Below are 22,528 nucleotides of genomic sequence, written 5' to 3'. Positions count from 1 at the left end.
AGTCACAGACTGTTCACAATTTTATATGAAATGGTGATATAAGCCGTGAGGATCAAGACTGGTAGGATACCCAAAATGAGGCTATTTTGGCAACTTTGATAGGAATCTCATGGCATGGAGAAAGGGATGGATCTGTAGGAAATCAAATGACCAAGAACATCTTTGCAAGCTACACTGCATGTGCTCCTCCCACAGCAGCCAGCCCTATTCCACTGAGTTTAGTGTCTGTGTATGTTGTTGGATGAGGACCAGTGATGTTGGATGGGTACATGTGATTGTAATTGATCATACCAATTAAACCCACCTGCAATAAGGTACCCACACTTGTGCACTCACAGTGAATCATATTTTACTGAGAAATATGCTAAATGATGGCATTGCAGTGTATTCTGTTTCCTTTGAGAAATGTCTATACTGTACCTACCTGGCAAAAGGGAAGAGACATTTAGTTAATTTTAAGACAGCAAATCAGAAAGACTTGGAAAAGCATTGGAGGTGGCCTGCCACAGTGGCTCACGCCTGTAATTCCAGCCCTTTGGGAGGCCGAGGTGGGTGGATCACGAGGTCAGGAGTTCGAGAGCAGCCTGACCAACATGGTGAAACCCCATCTCTACTAAAAATACAAAAATTAGCTGGGTGTGGTGGCACGTGTCTGTAATCCCTGCTACTCAGGAGGCTGAGGCAGGAGAATCTCTTGAACCCGAGAGGCAAAGGTTGCAGTGAGCCAAGATCACGCCACTGCACTTCAGTCTGGGCGACAGAACAAGACTCCATCTCAAAAAAGAAAAGAAAAGAAAAGAAAACTGTTGGAAACAGCACGTACTGGAATAAGTTGTCAATACCTGTTGTGCAAGTCTAGATGTGGGGTGGGAAGGATTCTTCATTAGTATCTTCCCTTGTGTGGTGGTACACAAAGAGCTCAGTTCAGTTCATCAATGATCACCTGAACTGCCTTGTCACAGGCGCGTAGCGCAGAATCAGAAGGCAAGAAGGAGGAATTACGTGGGAAAATGAGACAGAACAACACAGAGGGAAATCAGGATGCTCTCCACCAAAAGAGAACTGTTTCAGTGTGAATTTCTTAACTCTGAAAACCTGGACGGTTTCAGATGAGAAAACCCTCACTCGGAGACGTTAAGGAAGAGAACAGAAAAGACTCTACGTTTTTCTGTCTGTTAGGACACTTTAAATGCCGCAGCAATAATAAATCATCTAGAAACTTCAGCGGCTGAACACAGGTAGTTTACTTTGTGCCACATTATAGTTCAAATGTGGGTAAGGAAGACCTTTATCATGTGGCCATGCCAGCTCAAGCATGTAGCCTCTAAGGTCACAATGGGCAAGACAAAGTGTGCAAAAGTTATATCTGCATTGCCTCAGTCTAGAAATCACCCTGTCACATCCACTCTCCTTCTAGAAAATATTAATCACATGACCCAAACCAACTACAAAGAAGGCTGGGAAAAGTGTCTGTGTGTTCAGGAAAACGAAATTATTTTGGTGAACACGTAACGTTTTCTCTGTCACATAGCTGCAATTAGCTTTAGTTGGACTTAAAGTACAATTGCATACACAATCATCCATCTGTAATTGAATGGTTGATTTGTAAATAGCTTCTTACGGGATCTGATCAGTAGAAGCAAATGAGACCTTAAAAAATGTAGTGAAGCAATGATGGGAGAAGAGCAACGCCATTTTCCGTAGATATCTTAGTAAATTCAGCCTGTTCAATAATCCAGTTACAGTTGTGGAGCTTATGAAAAACTCCTAGACGTGAAACGAACCAGACTACAAAGGTAAGAATAGCCAGTAAGTGATAGTTAACTGTGCCAAGTTCTGGTCAGAGACTTGCTTGTGTATAGTTGATTTTTTAAAGGGCACAGAAACTTACCTGGGGGTGGGTACAATCAGAGGTTAAATGGGGCCTTTTTCAGTTGACCTTGAATTTTGGCAAACGTGACAAATTTAAGGACTTAGAGTGACAAGTGCCCTCTCAGTTCAAACAGAGATGCTGGACAAAACCCCTGCAGAACTTGCTAAGGGCAGCCAAACTGGTCCAGCAATCACATCCCCGGAGACCTATGTAAAAGACACTACAGTCCCCCAGTTAGAGAGCTCCAAGGTCACAACTCATAGACACGAGGCTTGTCTGCCAGCGGGGAAGACTGACATTTCACCCCTGCTGAAGGTGTACAAGGCTGAGTTCTCATCCCCACAGAATCTATGTCATTGGAATGTAGACAGGTAAAAAAAAGTCTTCAAAGAGTTTATAATCTTTTCCTTGGGTTTCAAAAATCAGACTGGTGCCTGATCCTCAGCAGGATATCATTGACAGCGTGAGATCAGCAGGAACAAATGCAGCCGGAGAGCGAGGAAGGAGAGGGAAGCCTGGGAGCAATGGTGGGGAAAGTGGGCATCCAGTTCCCCATGAACCAGGTGAACGTTGTGCAGAATAACCAGGTTAGAGTCACGTTGGAAGAATGGAGCATTAGGGGCTTTACTGCATGAGGCAGAAGATGAGGTGCACCAGGGGCAGTGGGCATCTTGGTAGGGTTAGGGAGAATGGGTTTACATTTTTATTTTTAAATTAACATACAATAAAATTAGCTTATTTGATTTACAATTGTGTGCATTTAAATACGGATGTAAATTCACGTAATCACCAAGACCATCAGGTTACATGCTCTTTCTTTGAGACCTGCTCTCCCCCTTCCCTAATTCCTGGAAACCACAAATCTGTTTTGTCACCGTTTTGACTTTTTGAAAATGTCATAGAAATGGAATCGTGTAACCTTTAGAGATTAGCTTTTTCTACCCAGCATACTGCACTGAGATTCATCCAAGCTGGTGCATGTCTCAGTGGTGAATTCTTTCGTATTGCTGACAAGTATTTCATGGTTTGCTTGTACAACTATTTGTTAATTAATTCACCCTGTACCAGTTATCAATGTATCACCAGTTATCAGTGTATTACCTCACAGCTCTGAATTCACCATTCAGTACCTGCTCTGTGTAATGGATTGGATTTTTGAAGCATTCATCCTGTACAGTGAGCATAATATTCACTTCTTTGGTACAGGGAGTTGAACAAGCATTACAGGAGGGTTTGTCTGGTTCCAGCTGCTGTGCTCTGTTTTTTCTCACTTGTGCTGCACCATCAGGCAGCAGTGTGTGTGTGTGTGTGTGTAGACATCTGTTGGTGCCCTGCGTTAGCTGTATCCAGAGGAAGCCGTCGCTCAGTGACCTGGCAGTACTAGCTTAAGCCAGGTGACCTCCCAACATCTTCCTGATGTGGACACTGTGCACTCCAGGCCACATGCCTACAGTGGCATTCCAAATGCCCTGTGTACCCCCATAGCAACTGCAGCTCGCCTGCACCCTAAAGCAGTCATGCCTGGCCATGCTGCATGTCTGCCCATCAGCCATGCTTGACTGCACCCCACAGGTTTGCTTCCAGCTTTCCCAGCAACTGTGAACTAGCTCCAACCCAGGCAAGTAGGAGACCTTCCTTGCCATTCAGTGGGCTACACCACACCTCTTCTAGCGATGTGTGAACCCCAGCCTTGGGGAGGGGACCACTTCCAACCTTGTCTTTCTGCTATCTCTCAGCCCTGAGGTACTCTTTGGAGTTCTATTCATGTCTTTATAATCAGTCTCTCATCATAGGCAAATAATTATTTACATCACAATATCCCTTTTTATATTACTAGGTGATTTCTGTCTGTTGATTCGACTTTAGCTGACACATACTGGTTGAAGGTCCTTGAGTTTTTCTAGGTGTTAGTGGTTATGAGTAGAACCACAATAAACATTTGTGTATTGGATTTTGTGTGAACACAAGTTTTTATTTCTCCAGGGTAAATATCTATGAGTGGGATTTCTGGGGCACCTAGTAAGGAAGTCACATTATAAGGACTTGTTAAATTGTTTTGTAGAGTGGCTGCACTATTTTGCACTCTCACCAGTAGTATATGAGAGTTCTAGTTTCTCTACATCGTCACCATTTCGTGTTGTTGTTTCTTTTCTTTTTCTCTATGTGCCTCATGGTGTGTGTGTGTGTGTGTGTGTGTGTGTGTGTGTGTGTGTGTGTGTGTTTTCTCCTTTGGCTTTAATTTCCATTTTCCTAGTGGATGGTGATGTTGCACATCTTTTCATGTGTCTACATGTGTCTATTTGCCATCTGTCTATCCTGTTTAGCAAGATGTCTATTCGAGTTTTTGCTCCTTTTTTAATTGATAGCTACTTGTATTATTGCGTTTAGAGAGATCTTTATAAATTCTCAGCACAAGTCCTTTGTTGGATTTGTGACTTTGAAATCATTTTTTTCAGTTTAAAGCTTGTTTTTTTTTTTTTTTATCCTTTTAGCAGTGGTTTTCTCAGAAAAAGGGGTTTTAATTTTGTTAAACTCCAACTTTTTTTTTTTTCCCTCTACGGATCATGTTTTTTGTGTTACATCTAAGAATTCTTTTTCTAATCCCAGGTCATGTTTTCTTCTAACAGTTTTATAGATTTAGGTTTCACATTGAGATTTATGGCCTCTTGTTAGTTAATTTTGTATAAGCTGTGAGCTTCATCTTATTGCACAATTGATGCAACACCATTTGTTTAAAACTCTATTCTTTATTGTATTTCCTTTGAAAATTTGTCAAAATCAATAGGCCATATTTGTGTGGATGTATTTCTAGACTTTCTACTCAGTTCCATCGATCTATTACTTTGTTAATATCACACCATTTTGGTTGCTGTAACTTTTTCTTGATTCATAAAATCATGTAGCATGACTCCTCCAACTTGATTTTCTTTTCCAAGTATCTTTGGTTTTTCTAGTTTATTCGCCTTCCCACATATATTTTAGAATTAGTTTGCCTATAATTACAAAAAATTCTGCTGGAATATTGGTTGGAATTGTGTTAATCCTCTTAATCAATGTAAAGGGGATTGTTGATTTGACAATATGTTGAATCTTTATATCACCAAACATGCTATGCTTCTCTCTTTAATTGTTCTTTAATTTTGTTCATAAGTATTTCATAGTTTTCAGCTTACAGAACATCCACACATTCTGTTGATTTATACCTAAGTGTCTCTCTTTCTTTCTTGCTTGCTTTCTTTTTCTCCTTCCTTCCTTCCTTCCTTCTTTCTTTTTTGAATTATTATAAATGGTAATGTCTGTAACATTTGGTTTTCAATTGTTTCTTAATAGAGATAGAAATATATTTGATTTTTACATTGTTAATCTTGTATCCTGAGAACTTGCTAAACTCACTTATCAGTTCTAGGAATCTTTTTGTAGCTTTCTTGGATATTCTACATAGAAAATTACTTTTCAGAAAAAAAGGAGAGATTTATTTCTTTCTTTCCAAACTGCATGCATGTTATTTCTTTTCCTTGTTTTATTATACTGATGAAAACTTTCATACAAGGTTGTACAGGATTCTGTGAGTAAGTATCCTTGCCTTGCTTCCCATCTTATAGAGAAAACACACATACAGTCTTTCACCATTTAGTATGATTTTTTCAGCTATAGTTTGTTTTTTGTTGTTGTTGTTTTTGGAGCACTTTACCATGACGAGAAAATTCCTGTCTATGCCTAGTTTGCTGAAAGGTTTTATGATGAGTGGATGGTGAATTTTGCCAAAATTGGTTGATACGATCATGTGTTTGTTATTCCTTAGTCTGTTAATATAAAGAATTACACTGAAATATTTTAAAATATTAAGCCAGCCTTGAATACCCAGGGTAAGCTCCACTTGGTTATGGTGCATTATTATATTTATATGTTGCAAGGTTCAATTTGCTAACATTTTCTTGAATATTTTTGTGTCCAATGTTCATGAAGAATGTTGGTCTATAGTTTTCTTATAATTTTTGGTTTGGTTTTGGTATTAGAAAAATTCTGGACTCATAATAACTTGAATAACTTAGGAAATGTTCCTTCTTCTGTTTTCTGAAAAAAAAATTGTGTAAGATTCACATATTTTTTTTCCTTTAAATGTTTGATAGAATTAGGCAGTGAAACCATTGGGGTCTGAAGATTTTATTTTTGGAAACTTAATAATATGAACTCAATTTCTTTAATAGTTATGACCAATTAGGTTATTTATTTCATGTTGGATGAGTATTTTTAGCTTGTGGTTTTTGAGCATTTATCCATTTCATTTAGGTTGTCAAATATGTATTTATATAGTATCCATAACATTTCCTTATTCTTTTAAGATGTGCAGGATCGATCTGTATTGATATTTCTTATCTCACTACTAATATTGGTAATTTGCGTCTTCCTTCTTCTTCTTCTTCTTTTTTTTTTTTTTGGTCAGTCTTGCTAGGAGTTTTTCAATTTTACTGATGCTCTCAAAGAACCAGGTTCCTGTACTATTGATTTTCTTTATTGTTTTATGTTATTCAATGATAGTGATTTCTGCTCTTAAATTTATTATTTGTTTCTGCTTCCTAAGGTGGAAGTTTAGATTATTAATTTATATATTTTCCTTTTCTAATGTAAGCACTTAATATTATATACTTGCCCTTAAGTATGGCTTTAGTCTCATCTTGCAAATTTTGATATGTTGCATTTTCATTTCTATTCATTTGAAAATATCATTTCATTTGCTTTGAGACTTCCACTTTTATCCATAGATTGAGAAATGTGTCACTTAATTTCCAAATGTTTTGAGATTTTTCCCAACATCTTTCTGTTAATAATCTCTAGTCTGAATTCATTATAAATCCATTATAAAAACAGAACATAACTTTGTATAATTTCAGTTTTTAAATTCTTGTTATTGTTTGTTTTACAATCTAGGATATGGTCTATCTTAGCAGATGGTTGGTGTGTACATCAAAAGATTCTGTATTCTGCAGTCATTGGGTGGAGCATTCTATAAATGTCAAGTAGATCTAGAAAACAACAATGAAGAGACGTTGTTCTATATTCTTCTTCTTTTTTTTTCTTTTGAGACGGAATCTTACTCTGTCACCCAGGCTGGAGTGCAGCGGTGTGATATCGGCTCACTGCAACCTCTGTCTCCCGGGTTCAAGCGATTCTCCTGCCTCAGCCTCCTGAGTAGCTGGGATTACAACCACATGCCACCACGCCTTGCTAATTTTTTTGTATTTTTTAGTAGAGACGGGTTTCACCATGTTGGTCAGACTGATCTCGAACTCCTGACCTCAGGAGAACCGCCCACCTCAGCCTCCCATAGTGCTGGGATTACAGGCATGAGCCACTATGCATGGCCTCTTTCTTGATAAATTTCTGTTTACCAGTTTTATCACTACTTGAGAATAATATTCAAGTCTCCAACTACAGTTGTGGATTTGTCTATTTCTTCTTTTAGTTCTGTCAGTTTTGCGTCATGTATTTTGAAGCACTGCTGTTAGGCGCATACACATGTAAGATTGTTATGTTCTCTTGGTAAATTTATCCTTTTATCATAATGTAATATCTGTTTTTCTCTCTGGTAATTTTCCTTGCTCCGAAGTCTCCTTTAGCTGATATAGGCACTCCAGGGCCTGGCGTCGTGGCTCACACCTATAATCCCAGCACTTTGGGAAGCAAAGGCAGGCAGATCATTTGAGTTCAGGAGTTCAAGACCAGCCTGGGCAACATGGTGAAACCCCATCTCTACAAAAAAAATATGAAAAAATTAGCCAGATGTGGCGCTGCACGTCTGTGGTCCCAGCTACTTGGGGGGCTGAGGTGAAAAGATTGCTTGAACCTGGGAGGTCAAGGTTGCAGTGAGCCATGATCACACCACTGTACTCCAGCCCGGGCAATGGAGGGAGACCTTGTCTCAAAAAAATGTGTGCACATATATGTTTATTTATTTAGAAACAAATAGAATGTATTAATATATTTTTATCATATACTGTATATAAAATAAATAATAAACAACATATTTATCATATAAATATATATTTATTAATATATTATTCATTTCTAAAGAATATATAAATAACATTTATATATATGCACTCTAACTTTCTTTTAATTAATGTTCATGTAATTATATCTTATTAACCTACCTATACCATTATACTCAAAGCATTTTTATTATAAGAGGATTAAATTTCTTGTTCAGATAAGCTTGCAAAAGACAATGTGCTGAGAATGCAAGACAATGACCAAGATTTCACTAACTTTGAAGACAGCAAATTAGCTGAATCTGATTTTGATCAAGTCAGATCTGATAAAGGGCTTACTGAAGATGATTTTAAATAAATTTATAAAAGTTTATTCTAGTAATCTCTGTCTTTTAATTATTGTGTTTAGATATTTTACACTTAATGTAATTATTATGATGTTTGGATTTACGTCTACCTTTTTGTTATTTGATTTCTATTTATTTTCTTAGTTTTTGTTCCTCTGTTTTTCTTTTCCCTCCTTTTGGATTATTTAAACATTTTGATTATTCCATCAAAACATTTTTATTATGGAAAGAACACTCAACATAAGGCCTATCACCTTAATTTTACATGTACAATACATTATTGTTGACTATAGGCATAATGTGGTACAGCAGACATCTACTGCTTACTCATTTCACGTATCTGATATTTTGTGTCTATTTATTAAGAGCTTCCTATTTTCCCCAGCCTCCAGCCACCATTTTAGTCTTTGATTTTATGCATTTGACTATTTTAGGTACCTCAGATAAAGGAAATGATGCAGTATTTGTCTTCCATATCCAGCTTATTTCACATAGCATACTGTCCTCAAGGTCTGTCCATACTGTGACCCATTGTAGAAATTCCTTCTTTTTACAGGCTGAATAGTATTTCTATGTCCATCATGTTTTCACGATATTTGATGTTCTGTTTGTTCATGTTAATGGTTACTCAATGGAATAAAATATTACACACAATTTTCACATTCTACTCAGAATCAATAGTGTGCCACTTCAAGTGGGAAATAGACACCTTACCATCATCTAGGCCCGTTACCTGCCCTCCTTCATGTTGCATTACCTCTACCTGTATTGAAAATCCTATCAGAAAATGTCATAAATTTGCTTTTAACAAATTACATCCTGGATGTTTTAAATATTATGTTATACAATTCTAGATCTTGTTGAAATCTTATGTATTATGTTATTTGTGCTTCAACAGGCAATTCACCTACTGGGATGACGGCTCCAAACTAAGCCTGTGGTTTCAATTTCAGTATTGTTTCACTGCCTTTCAGTTCTATTTGGACCTGCTTCATATTTCTACCTTTAGGCGGCCAGTCTGGAACTCTGAAAGTGACCTCAGCTATAGCTCAGTTCTCAAAGTTTATGGTATTCCCTTTAGGATCAGATTCATACATGCACAGCTTGGGAATGAGTCCAGAGGTTTATAAACCATTTTATGGGTTCAGTTTTCCGAGCTCCTTTCTGCCTGTACTTTCCTCCTCTGCGCAGTTCTCTGGCCAAAGCATTGAGGCTTTATTTACCTCAGTCTGCAGTGCACTTCCTACAACTGCTTACATCCACCTAACGAAAGGGTAAGAGGATAAAGAAAGAATAAAACATCAACAGAGGTTTGCCACACCCTATTGGGACTACAGGTCCTCATATCAAGGTGGACAATTCCCCTTCCTCAGAGATTTAGGCTCTCGAGGGCCGCTAATGCCACTGTTTTTGGTGGTGTCACTGCTGCTACCACAGGATTGCTTAGAGAGTGGGTAGTGAAAGAATATGAAAGGGAAAATATGGGAGGGCTAGGAAACTCTTTCTCAGTCTTCACGCCAGAACTAGAGTGCTTCTTCTGAAGCTCTTTCTGTCACCACTGATGTCTACTTCTGAGTTTCAGACTATGCTGAGTCCAAGCCAGAAGAGACTGGAGACAAATTATGAGACCTTGAATTATTGTCCTCCCCAAACTGTCTGCTTCTATTTACTTTTCGGAATACTCAAATTGAGTTTTGATGCATTTTTATCCAGACTTTACAGCTGCACTAGGAGGAAGAGGCAGGATGGTGTTGTTTACTCCATCTTACCTAGAATTTTAACCTAGAAATGATATAGATGTTAAATGTAGGTATTAAAACCCAAAAGGGACCCGGAAAGCTATGAGAACTACTCAGGCTATCATAGAAAGGTCAGTGAGGAGTACTCTATGATGAGTGTTAGAGGGAGGGTGACCATCATCCAAGGTAGGACACTTTTTCAGAGTGAAAGAGAGTACTATAATAATCATACTTGGACAATAGGTACACCAGGAACTAGAACATATGGGCACCTCAGAAGATGCGACAGGGAAGCAATACTCTTTTCTAATTATATTCCACTGAGTCCAATTGTTCTATTGCAATCAGTGTCCTGTACATAGAAAATTTGTTTGGGTTGTCTGCTTTGTTGTGGTTAACTGACATGTAAGAAATATAAATAGCCCCCTGTCTCGAATGCTTCTTTGTTACGTTCAGTGTACCTACCAGCCTGGAAAGAGTGTATTCTGTAAATATTAGAGCTGGCTGTTTCTCCCTTTGTGTACGTGCTAACCTGAACCTCGATTTGATTTTCCATGAAGCTAAGGTCAAAACGCTGGACCTCTGGATAGCTTGGTTCTAGCATTATCTATCTTAGGATAAACTGAACAAACTGGCCAAAAGAAGTCTGAGTCTTAAATCTCAGAGCATGGCTGGCAGGAAGGCCAGGGATCCTGGCCATCAGCAAGGCACAATGGCACAGTGACAGTGTGGGCTTCTCCTCCCTGAGGCCCTGCAATGATCCTTCCCACAAGAAACTTCCTCCAAGAATAATTCATACCCTTTAACTCATCGTTAACTTTATCACTGAAATTTCCAACAAGGATGTTGCTTGGTGCCAAAGCCACAGTGGTTTTTATGATGTGGGTGCCTCTGTGAAAAAGAGCAGAAGAGTGTTTCACACAGGCCCCAAGGCAACCATGACTTTTAGCCACTCTGAACTTGGATCACATCCAGACCGGTGGGTGTGACACATTGCATGTGAATGAGTCCAGACATGGCTTTTATTTATTGTTCAGATGATAAATCATTTTATTCCTGCAGAGAAGACAGAGTATGAGTTTGATATTCATATGTGAGTGGAACACTATTTTAACTATAGGTTAAATTCTGGTAAAGGAAACACACTTACGAGGAGGAAATTGGCCTTGTCTATTAGAAACAGTTTCATGGCCCTGCAGCCCATCACTTCATTACTTAGGAGGACTTAAAGGGAGACCCCCAAATCGGAAGCACACAGGATCGCCAGCCTCAGCAGAAGGTTCAGGCTACAGCTCTGTTCACATTCCATTCTTGCTGCCGTTTAACCAGTGTGTATCCTTATTCCCCAGACTTAGCTGCTCTGCTGACTCTGGCCACTGCCTCTCTGCTTCGTGTGTCCCTGCAAGTCCATTCCTTGTCTCTTCATTGGCCTGATCGTTTTGGTCCAGTTGGTCTGTGCTTCCAGGGGCCCAGGGTAAGGATTTACACTTTCATACCTAACACAAAGATCTCTGGCCGACATCACACGGAGGAACTGAAATTAACTCTACTCTTCTTTCCAAGCCTATATCCTGGCACAGGCTGCAGCTGCCCCCCAAAAAAGGGATTCTTCCTCTAGTTCATCCACCCAGTGTGGGCACTTCGCATAAGGACACAGTAGAGACCAACCCTAGCCCTGTCTATTCTGGGTCCTGTTAGTCTTTACCTTTTATGCTTTCTGTGCTCCAGAGTTGGTGGCTGACCATGGAGTAAGAATTGTCTTCTTTACAGAAATTCTTTGTTTCTAAGGCCAGATGTGATGGCTGACGCCTGTAATCCCAGCACTTCAGGAGGCTGAGGCAGGCGGTTCTCCTGAGGTCAGGAGTTCGAGACCAGCCTGGCCAACATGGTGGAACCCCGTCTCTACTAAAAATACAAAAATTAGCAGGGCATGGTAGTGCATGCGTGTAATCCCAGTTACAAGGGAGGCTGAGGCTGGAGAATTGCTTGAACCCAGGGGGCGGAGGTTGCAGTGAGCCAAGAATATGCACTCCAGCCTGGGTGACAGAATGAGACTCTGTCTCAAAAAAAAAAAAAAAAAAAAAAAATCACTCTTTAATAAAATAATATTTATTTGATTGCAAGTATATATAAAGTCATATGTACAATACATAGCATACATGAAAGTCCCTAGCCATAAGGCAGAAGTAGCTGTATTTTCTGATTCTGCTCGGACCACTGGGAAACCTTAGGGGTGTCGTGTATCGAAAGTACCCAAGGTCTAGTGAATTCACTCGCCCTCTGTCCAGTCCAGGAGATCAAAGGCTCTCAACCACAGTCTCAGTCCCTTTCCATTGTCCATCAAGCTTGCTCGCTGCTGGCAGCAGACTCTGAATTTCCTATCAGCGTGAACATTCACACACACAGATGTGAGTTCTGTCCAGCAAAATCTCTATCCCAGGGACTGGCCAGGAGGGGGCGCCAGCGCTCATTTCATCATTCCTTAGGCTGGGAGCTCCTCCCAGTGGTTTCTGTTGTACTGAGTCCTTTCCACTGAAAAATCCTAGAGGTAATTCTGAGCTGGCTCCACGTGAATCCCTGAGAGTTTTTCACAGGCATGTGATAGCGCATTTTGGTCCAGAATCTAGAATTGGGAGGAACTGATTTTAAGCCTCTCCAAGTAACTGTGGGCAAAACCCTGAGAGCTTTTTTCACAAGGTGAGGTAGAGACTCTGGCTCTTGGAAGTAACAGAACTTAATTAAAATGAGTTTCAGTGTTTGATCATCCAAGGCAAGATTCACTGCTGCTTGCAGTTCAAAGATACTGGGTCCGTTGACGTAGTTGGGGCTCAAGATAAATATTCCTCTTCTGCTTCTCTTAATAACGCTCACAATGTCTTCTGCATACACTGGAAATAAAACATTTGATGATTTGCAATTGATATTGTTAAACCTCGAGTCAGAGAGGTCCTTGCAATGGATTCTCTTACATAAGGAGGAAGGGAGACATGTTTACTCTACCACTTACACTGTATCAGCTCTATTGCCAGTTGGAGATACGCTGCAGTGTCTAGTGACCCTCACCTTTACTTTCCCTGCTTTGTGTTCAGTCTCCCCCAGTTGGCAATTCCTCTAGGAATAAAGCCAACTGGAACTAGGTAAGCTGGGATATGGGAGCCATGGAATATCCCAGGTTCCTTGGTGGGGATATCTGAGGAGGAGGAGGCCAGCAGGACAGGCTGAGATCTGAACCTCTCAGAGTGTCCAGGGCTTGGCCCAGGCCTGAGAAGTCTGCTTGACCGGTGCTGAGTGAGCTTTGTGGGAGGCAGAGTCACAGAAATCAGAGGGGCCACTAAATTGGGGTGACCGAGACAACCTTCAGCTGTGAAGCCAGGAGAGGTATCTTTGTCCTAGAAGGCCTGCCTAGGGCCCCATATCATTGTTTTCTCCTGCACATGGATCTGTTTGATAATGGAGCACATCTCTGGAACATATGGTTTCTGTATTGTTGCCCAAGATGTTCTAACCTCATGTAATCTCCCAGATCTATATTCCAAAAGAAAGAATGACAAAAAAGGACTTGGCGATTGCATTGAACTGCCCTTTTTGCATGTAGATTTTCTTGACATGTTGGACTTACCTCCTCCTGGAGCCACATCTCTTTCAAGCAAACACAAGGTATATCCATATTTGTTTTCTAAAACATCAGGAAATAGGCTCAGGGCCAAGTGTTCTTCAGTCAGAGATGAAGTGGCCTCACTTGGAAAAGAGCTCCATTTTGCATAGGATACGAAAGCATCGAAATCCTTTTTATCTGAAGAATAGGAAAAATTATAAAAACAAAATCATTTACTTTTTATTTTTTACTGTCATGGTACACATACATATGCTTGAAACGTATGGTAAATGAATAAGAAATAAGATTTGGGATACTTACTACATTGATTTTAAAAATTCATTTCAAAATCATACCACTGAGTGCTATTGATTGTTCACCCCAAATTGAATTCTGATTTATGAAGCACTTTTGCATTTTCACTGAGGTTAGATCAAACGGCTGAAGCATTCTTTGATTAAATCACATGAACTCAGGAGTTTCTCTGCGCCTTCTTTGCACCTGCAGTGTTTCTGTCTCATTAGTCACACATCAAACAGGAGTCTGCCCCATCCAACATGATGGTATCCAGTAAGCAAAGTGCTGCTAACAGCCAGCACATTGTATCCAAGGAGAAATAGTACTTCCTCGGATAATTGATGGCACATACGCCGATATGTGAATCCCCGTATGTAAAATAGAGACAATCATAACTCCTGGGCAGGCTGTTTTAAGGGTTTCATGAGATAATGTACATGAATTTCTTGGTGCCTGACTCACAGGAGGTTCAAGATAAATGTCCATTCCCCTCTATTCTAGATGGAAAACTGTATGTATAGAACTTGTTACAGGATATTTTCAAGGTCTCATATGCCTCTGTTGACTGTATTATAAAACAATGATTTATATAATATGTAAAATAATACAGTCAACAGAGACATATGAGACCTTGAAAATATCCTATATTTTCATATGCATGCTTTATAAATGCATATGATTACTGAGACTAAGGAACTAACTGGAAGAAGTAGAAAATCCCAACACTTAATTCACAGGCTTTGGAATGGGATACATCAGATTCGTATTCCAGCAGTTCCCACAATCCCTGTCAGTGTATTGTTACAAAATGGCAAACAATAGCACTGATTGCTGGTGAACCTAAAAAGATGCCTCAGTGGATGGAAGTACCGGGTACCAAAAAGGAAGGTCCCAGAATCAATACAGGAGGATGCCAAAGAGCTGAGTTTGGGAAACTAACCTATGAAGCACCTCATTGCTCATGTAGGAAGGACAAGACTTGTGGAGCATGCCTGGCAGGTAGGTGCTGTGCTGTTTAAATGTGTAACACACCACAGTTGCCTCTATTCCTTCCGTATCATGTGAAATCCCAGCAAACTAAAATTTTTCTATAACCTGGAAACTATATTTATTTAGTTATGAAATTAGAGAGTGGAGTATTAGATGATCTCTGACGTCTTCCAGAATTCAAACATTCTGCATCTCTAAAATTTTGGTTCCTCAGGACTAACTTCAAAGCAGTCATTTTGCTTAAAAATGTTAGGTTGGCCAACAGAGGGCGCTGCATCCCTGTGCTTGAAAACTGGATTCTGCCTCCAGATCTGATCACTAAAACATTGTCTTCACAAAGTAGAAAGAGAAAGGACACAAGTAAATGTTTCCCCATTGACTGACTCTTCTACACAAGTTCCAGAATCTTAAGGTAAGTAGCATTTTAAGACATTGATTACATAATTTGCTTCATTCCAAAAAGCTATTAAAATAAATCTTAAAAGCATTTGGCGTAAGGATTTCTAGTGTGTATTCTCAATAGCTAGTCTAAAGAAAGATGTGACTGATGCATTTCTTTCTTTCTTTCTTTCTTTCTTTTTTTTGAGACGGAGTCATGTTCTGTCACCCAGGCTGGAGTGCAGTGGCATGATCTCAGCTCACTGCAACCTCCCCCTCCCAGGTTCAAGTAATTCTCCTGCCTCAGCCCCCTGAGTATCTGGGATTACAGGTGCCACCAAGCCTGGCTACATGTTGTATTTTTAGTAAGGACGGGGTTGCACCATGTTGGCCACGTTGATCTCAAACTCCTGACTTCAAGTGATCCGCCTGCCTGGGCCTTCCAAAGTGCTGGGATTATAGATGTGAGCCACTGCTCCCGGCCCCCCCCCTTTTTTTTTTTTTCTTTTTGAGATAGGGTCTCGCTCTGTCATCCAGGCTGGAGTGCAGTGATGTAATCATAGTTCACTGCAGCCTTGACTTCCTGGGCTCAGGTGATTCTCCCACCTCAGCCTCCTAAGTAGCTGGAACTACAGGGGGTGCACCACCACACCCAGCTAACTTTGAAAAATTTCTTGTAGAGGCAGGTTTCACCATGTTGCCCAGACTGGTCTCAAACTCCTGAGCTCAAGCATTCCTCCCACTTTGGCCTCCCAAAGTGCTGGGATTACAGGTGTGAGCCACCACACCCAGCCTCCCATGCCGGTCTTTATTCACCCTTTCTTCCACTAGGGATCTGACAACTCCTCACTGAATTCCTAGTTTGGGAAAGCACTGGAGTTTGGAGGGCCCTCTCAGTAAGGTAGATAATTATCCCTGAAATCCAGCAGAAAGGGATTCTGCTTTTATTAAGCGACAGAGTCATTTACTAAAACTGCAAACCTTCTAACCTTAGAGATTTCCAGGACTAGAAAAAAAAAAAAAACAGAAGCAACTCTTCTATTCCAAAGAAGCAAACATCAATTAACATGATTATCCTGCCTCAAATATTGACAGGCACGTCATTAATAGTAACAGTGCTTGCATTTTACAGGACTTCTCACTTCTGGGGGCATTCCCACCATCTTCAAAGCCCTCATTTTACAGATGAGGCTAACTGAGGTAACAGCTAATGAGATCTCTCAAGCCAGACAACCTGTGCCCAAATCCCAAGCTCTAGTGCCTTCCAGTGGTTCAATTTTAGGCACATGACTTCCTGTCTCTGCCGGGCTGGTAGGATTGCTGTAACCATTAAACTAGCTAACGCGCATGGCAGGCATACACTCTAGTCCTCAAGAAACAGCCATAGCCTGGCACATGCTGAGTATTTACCATGTGCTGGGCGCCATTCTAAATACTTAATGTGGCTGGGCACGGTGGCTCATGCCTGTAATCCCAGCGCTTTGGGAGGCCAAGGCGGACGGATCACTTGAGGTCAGGAGTTCGAGACCAGCCTGGCCATCTTGGTGAAACCCAGCAGTCTCTACTGAAAACACAAACAATAGCTGGGCATGGTAGCGCGTGCCTGTAATCCCGGCTACTCAGGAGGCTGAGGTAGGAGCATTGCTTGCACCTGGGAAGCGGAGATTGCAGTAAGCTGAGATGGCGCCACCGCACTCCAGCCTGGGAGACAGAACAAGGCTCCATCTCAAAATAAATAAATAAATAAATACAGACTTAATGTGTCTTAAGAATACATCAATGAGCCCTCACAGCATCCTTTGCAATTGGTGCTATGACAATCCTGTTCTATAGATGAGGAAACAAAGGCACAGAGATGTTCAGTCATTTGCCCTATGACTTTAGGTTGGTTATACAGGGACTGCTTTTAAGTTCACCATGTTTCACAATAGCATTGCCTACAAGATTCCTGGCAACTGGAATGAAAAAAATAATTGTTTCTCCAGCCTTCCTCAGTGTGAGGTCACTAGACTTGGAGGAAAACCTCAGGGGCATGACTTTATCCAGTGGGGACATTTCTTTCTTCAGCTCCTTCTTTATCCTCTGCCCTGGCTGGCAGGGGACATTTGAAATTCTTTTATAAGGTAACTCTGAGGAAACAAAGCCAAGAGGTAGTGATGGTATTTTCTGTTGTCCTGCTCCAAGTCAATTCCGAGAGGAAAAGTCAGAGGGCCACACACGGAGGTAACCTTACCCCCCAGCGTCTCGTCCTTGCTCTGGTAGGTCCGGTACAGCAGCACTATTTCAATCCAGTGCCTGTAGAGGAGGGCACTCGCCACCAGCACGGCCACCAGCGTCCCGATGCTGCCAAGCAGGATGTACAGGAGCACCACTGTGGAGACAGGGCCGGTATGAAGAGACACAGAGGCAGTGGGATTGGACCACGACCATGTTCAGGCCGGCGCTATGGCCCACCCAGCACCTTTTCCAGCTCTATTATTTTGTCAAAATCATTGCCACTAGCAGCAGTTTTTGTGAATCTGGAAACCTCGTAAATCACACCATGGAATACTACTCAGCCATAAAAAGGAACAAAATAATGTGCAGCAACCTGAATGGAGTTGGAGACTTTTTTTTTTTTTTTTTTTTTTTTTTTTTTTTTTTTTTTTTTGAGACGTAGTCTTGCTCTGTCGCCCAGGCTGGAGTGCAGTGGTGCGATCTTGGCTCACTGCAAGCTCCGCCTCCCAGATTCTCCTGTCTCAGCCTCCCGAGTAGCTGGGACTACAGGTGCCGCCACCACACCTGGCTAATGTTTTTTTTGTATTTTTAGTAGAGATGGGGTTTCACCTTGTTAGCCAAGATGCTAGATACCATTATTCTAAGTGAAGTAACTCAGGAATAAAAAACAAAACATCGTGTATTTTCACTTATAAGCGGGAGCTAAGCTTTGAGGACACAAAGGCCTAAGAATAATACAATAGACTTTGGAGATGGAGGGAGAAGGGTGGGAGGGGAGTGAGAGATAAAAGACTACACATTGGGTACAGTGTACACTGCTCAGGTGACGAGTATGCCAAAATCTCAAAAATCTAAAGATTTTAGATAAAGAACTCATCCATGTAACCAAAAACAACCTGTACCCCCAAAACCTATTAAAATAAAATTTTAAAAAATCACATTTTGAGTACTGTCTTACAATAAACACTAGAGACCCCAGGGGAATGGGCAGTTCCCGATCAGGATGGCCTAGGAAACTTATCATATTCATTTTATTTTTTTACTCTCGTAAACTTCCACACAATCCATTTACATCTCTCTCATTGCATTTTGTAAGTTATTTTCCTGTATTATCATTCCTACTGCAGCCTACATTTCCTGAGACCAGGAGTCCCATCTGGCTTACCTGACACGAGGGATCTCCTGCATACTCCCATAGGGGAAAACCCCCTTAACAGAGGGTTCACTACGGGCCAGAACACACTTTGTCTTGTTTAAGCCTCAGAAACATTCAAACCTGCTTATAACTATAGTTATCTATTAATTAAAGGAATGAATGATATCAATTTCATCTCTGGGCATCTTTTTAAAGAAATTTAAATGCTATTCCTTACCTAGAATTTCTACTCCAGCTTAAAAAAAAAAAAAAATCCATGATATAGACACACCATTTTGAACAATGAACAAGATTACTCCTTCTCTCTTCCATTCTCCATTCATCAGAACATGAACCCATCATGTTCTCTGGATTTGGAAGCCAGGAAAGAAAAATTGGAAAGGGAGCTAGGTCTTAGCACAATGCCTGCCACTCTGGGCACACCCTGTAGCTATTGTAGAATGAATGCATGAATGAATGAGTGCATGAAAGAGTTGCTTTTCCAACACAGCCTCCCAAACGCAGAGTATTACTTAAGAGAACTAGCTCTAAACCAATCATATGCAGTTTACTAGTTGTGTGGCTTTGGTCAAGGTATTAAGTGGGTTGACACAAGGAAAGTGCTTAGAACAATGTCTGTGGTCTAGAAAATGTAATCGCTGTCATCATTATTATTATTCTCTAGGAAAACTCCTCCCCTCTCAAGTGGAGGCAGTTTCCTGCCTCCTGGGCAGCCTCCTGGGCTTACCTCCTCTCTTTTCCTTCAGTTGGACAGACTGGGTTGTGTTTCCAATGGAGTTCTGGACAAAGCAAACAAACGTCCTGCGAAGATCACGCTGAGTGACTTTTTCCAAGATGATATTACGCTCAATGATTTCATCCTTTAAAGTGGATTTAATACTGAGAAAGGAGAAAAAAATACCACTCCATTCAGTAACATACATTAGCACCCATTTGCAGCATTTGGAATGCGTATAAGCAGCCAACAGTTTGGCTTTTAGAGAACCGTGAGATCAATAGTACAAGAAGATACCACGAGAATGTAAGATGGTCAAAAAGGGCTCATTCTTGACTCAATTATTGACTCTTCTAAGCATTCAAGCTAAGACATTATTTACTTGTGAGACTCGTCTGACCTTCCTTACTCTAAGAATTCCCCTTGAGAATAGATAATAACAATACCTTAAGAAAAATATTTAAAATGAACAACTCCTCCTGAAGGTTTACTATGTGTACCAAATATGGACTTCTTCTGTGCACCTAATATTGACTTTAATGCCCTCCATTCCTCACCTCCCAGGAGCCCTAGAGTATAATAGGATCATAATGGCCTTGGCCAGCGACAAGGACACGGCAGAGAAGGTGGGTGAGCAGCCCCAGACCACACCGCAGGGCATGGGCAGCCTGATTCCTGGGCTTGTGCCACGCTGCGCCACCCAGGAAGTTGGGAGTCTTGGCATTTATTCACAGTTTGAGTTCTCTGAAGTTGCCGATCTACAATCCATCTTTGTGTTAAGAAATTTTGTGTATGTGGATGATGTTTTAGGCTGTGTTGCTCTGAGACCACGATGCCAGCTCCTATTCATTGAGTGCTTCCTACCTGTCACACATTGTGATAGGCATAACACCTCTGCTGTGACCAGCCCTCCCAGTGAGCTTGCAAAGTGCCATAGATTATCAATGGGGTGATGGAGGCTCACAGGGGCTAAGGTTCAGGTTGCCACTAGATAGAAAATGGGTTTAAACCCAAGGGTGGGTGATGTCAAAGCATACGCTCTTGACTACACTCTCCTACTGTGAATTCTAATGCAATATCAGCTTAAGATGGGCCCCAATGACCTTCCTGATCTTAGAAATTCTTGCTAAATTTTATTGTTGTGACCAAAATCTGTTCTGTACTTTTGTTGTAATGATGCATGCTTTTCAAAATGATATTGCATTTGCTTATTGATATCTATTAAGTATCAGAAGAAGGTGCTTAATGCATGGACTCTTACTCTGGGTCACATCTTGGAAAAATCAGGGAATGCATCCTTTAGAGATATGTCTGATTGGACATCATTGGATCCAGGCCCTTTGATCCTTCTGGGGACTGGAGGTCAACTTTTCTTGTGATTGGATAGCTCCAAATAGCTAGGGTTTTCTACTGGCCAAAATATCTCACCAGTAAATTCTAACCACTGATCTGGGTTCTGTGCCCCAGAGAGCAAGAAACCAAGTCAAATTTCTCAAACAATGTAACAGCTCCCAAGGATTTCAAGACAGAGAGCCTTCCTGTGATCCTCTTTTTCAGGGTTAAGTTGCTTCAGTTATTCATTCAATGGCCCTTTGCACTTTGCATTTCTGTACTTTTCTTTTCACCACTAGTCGGTGCTCGTGGTTACACCATCGACTGTTTATTTTAGACGTTTCTAAAGGTAAAAGTAGCTCTTCTGAATTGCAGAGAACAGAATCCGTGAGGTTTTTTCTTACCTTTTTGCCTCGGGTACTGAGACTTCCCACTCTAGGTCAGCATCTTTGATGTACCATTTCATGACAGGGTTAAAGACCCTTTCAAAGCCAAATCGTGCTTTGCAGCTAATAGTTAAAGGCTTTCCTGAAAATGAAGAGACCAGAGAAAACAAGAAGGAAGCTGGTGAGAACACTTTGTCCTGTTTGGGAGGAAGCTGTCACCAGGAGCTGTTTCCTGATGCAGTCAGGTTTGCAGGTAGAATATGTGTGCCAGAAATAATGAAACGTCTACACATCTCTCATTCAGAAATGCATAAAACCAGGTACATTTGTTCTAATGGGCAATCCTTCTATCTCAACCATATGACCGTATGTTCTTAAAATGAAGATAAGCATGATTATATCACTAAGGGTTCTTATGTGGATTGAGGAAGACACTAAGAAAATCTAAGAAAATGAGGAATTTCTGAGATCAGCCCGGTCTTCTGCACTACTATTGAAGCACAAGGTGTGTCCATAAAGACAATTTTACTATCCAATATTTGTTTATTAAGTAAAAATCATAAAGTTATTGTAGCACGTGGTTTAAATAAAAAAATTATTTTGATATTAAACAACTTTTCTGAACAATTCACTATGGATGGACATGCATATTATAAGACTAACTTTTTTCTACCCATTTTTTTTTCCATGAGGAATATTCAGATATGCTGTGCCTCAAACTTCATATTTAACCATGAAATGATTAGGAGCTCCATTTGAAAACTCATCTTTGCACCTTAACGTTTTTCCACTGGTAATACCTTATAATTCACTAATACATATGTAACTTGACTATTTGAATTAATCTAATTTTTTCCTCCTTCTTTCCTCCTTCCTTCCACTCCTGTGATGTTTGAGCATACAGCTAGTGCTATTTCTAGAATCAGAACACACCACTCCTGCCACCTAGTGATCTTATATCATAATATGTAGTTTTACATTTCTTTCTAAAATAATAAATCTTTTAGTCGCATTTTAGAAAATATTTATATTATTAAAAGAAAAACAGCATTTTATTTTAAATACAACAATTCTTATTTGTCTGTGTAGAAAGACAGAGATGTTATTGAAGTTGACAAAATAAAATGAGACCACAGGGAAGTCGATTTCTCCTCAACCCCAAAGAGGACACTACTTTGGAATACAAATTGTTTGAGCAGGGGTTGTAGAATTCTACTACAATTCTCTTAAAGGCCGAACTAAATGTCATATTCATAAGAGTTAATGTTACTCAGGTTGGTGAATTTGTAGTCATAACTGATAGACCTACCCAACACATACAAAACCACCTGTTCCTGGGGGAAGTTAAGAAAGGATAAAAATCTGTTGATCATGTTTTATGCTCCAGCCACTTAACATACATTGTCTCATTATTTCTGAATATATTTTTTTTCTTTGAGATGGAATCTCGCTCTGTCACCCAGGATGGAGTGCAATGGTGCAATCTCGGCTCACTGTAACCTCCGCCTCCCAG

The 22,528-nt window shown here is 40.5% G+C and overlaps 1 protein-coding gene across 3 annotated transcripts in view; it reads right to left on the bottom strand.

The window, feature by feature from the left end:
* Positions 1 to 12,042: 12,042 nt before the first annotated feature.
* Positions 12,043 to 22,528, bottom strand: part of IL18RAP (interleukin 18 receptor accessory protein) — a 34,182-nt gene continuing 23,696 nt past the window's right edge. For all 3 annotated transcript variants that reach the window (XM_077958941.1, XM_015113031.3, XM_077958940.1), the window contains 5 exons: positions 21,034 to 21,157; positions 19,310 to 19,461; positions 17,443 to 17,580; positions 13,569 to 13,742; positions 12,043 to 12,837 (listed from right to left, as the gene is read on the bottom strand). In XM_077958941.1, coding sequence (XP_077815067.1) covers positions 12,425 to 12,837; positions 13,569 to 13,742; positions 17,443 to 17,580; positions 19,310 to 19,461; positions 21,034 to 21,157 — 1,001 coding nt within the window. In that variant the 3' untranslated portion in view covers positions 12,043 to 12,424. The remainder of the gene's footprint in view (positions 12,838 to 13,568; positions 13,743 to 17,442; positions 17,581 to 19,309; positions 19,462 to 21,033; positions 21,158 to 22,528) is intronic.

The sequence above is a fragment of the Macaca mulatta genome, chromosome 13, assembly GCF_049350105.2.
Source record: "Macaca mulatta isolate MMU2019108-1 chromosome 13, T2T-MMU8v2.0, whole genome shotgun sequence".
Taxonomy (NCBI): domain Eukaryota; kingdom Metazoa; phylum Chordata; class Mammalia; order Primates; family Cercopithecidae; genus Macaca; species Macaca mulatta.
Note: the sequence above shows the minus strand (reverse complement) of the source record. Positions and strands in the feature narration are given on the sequence as shown.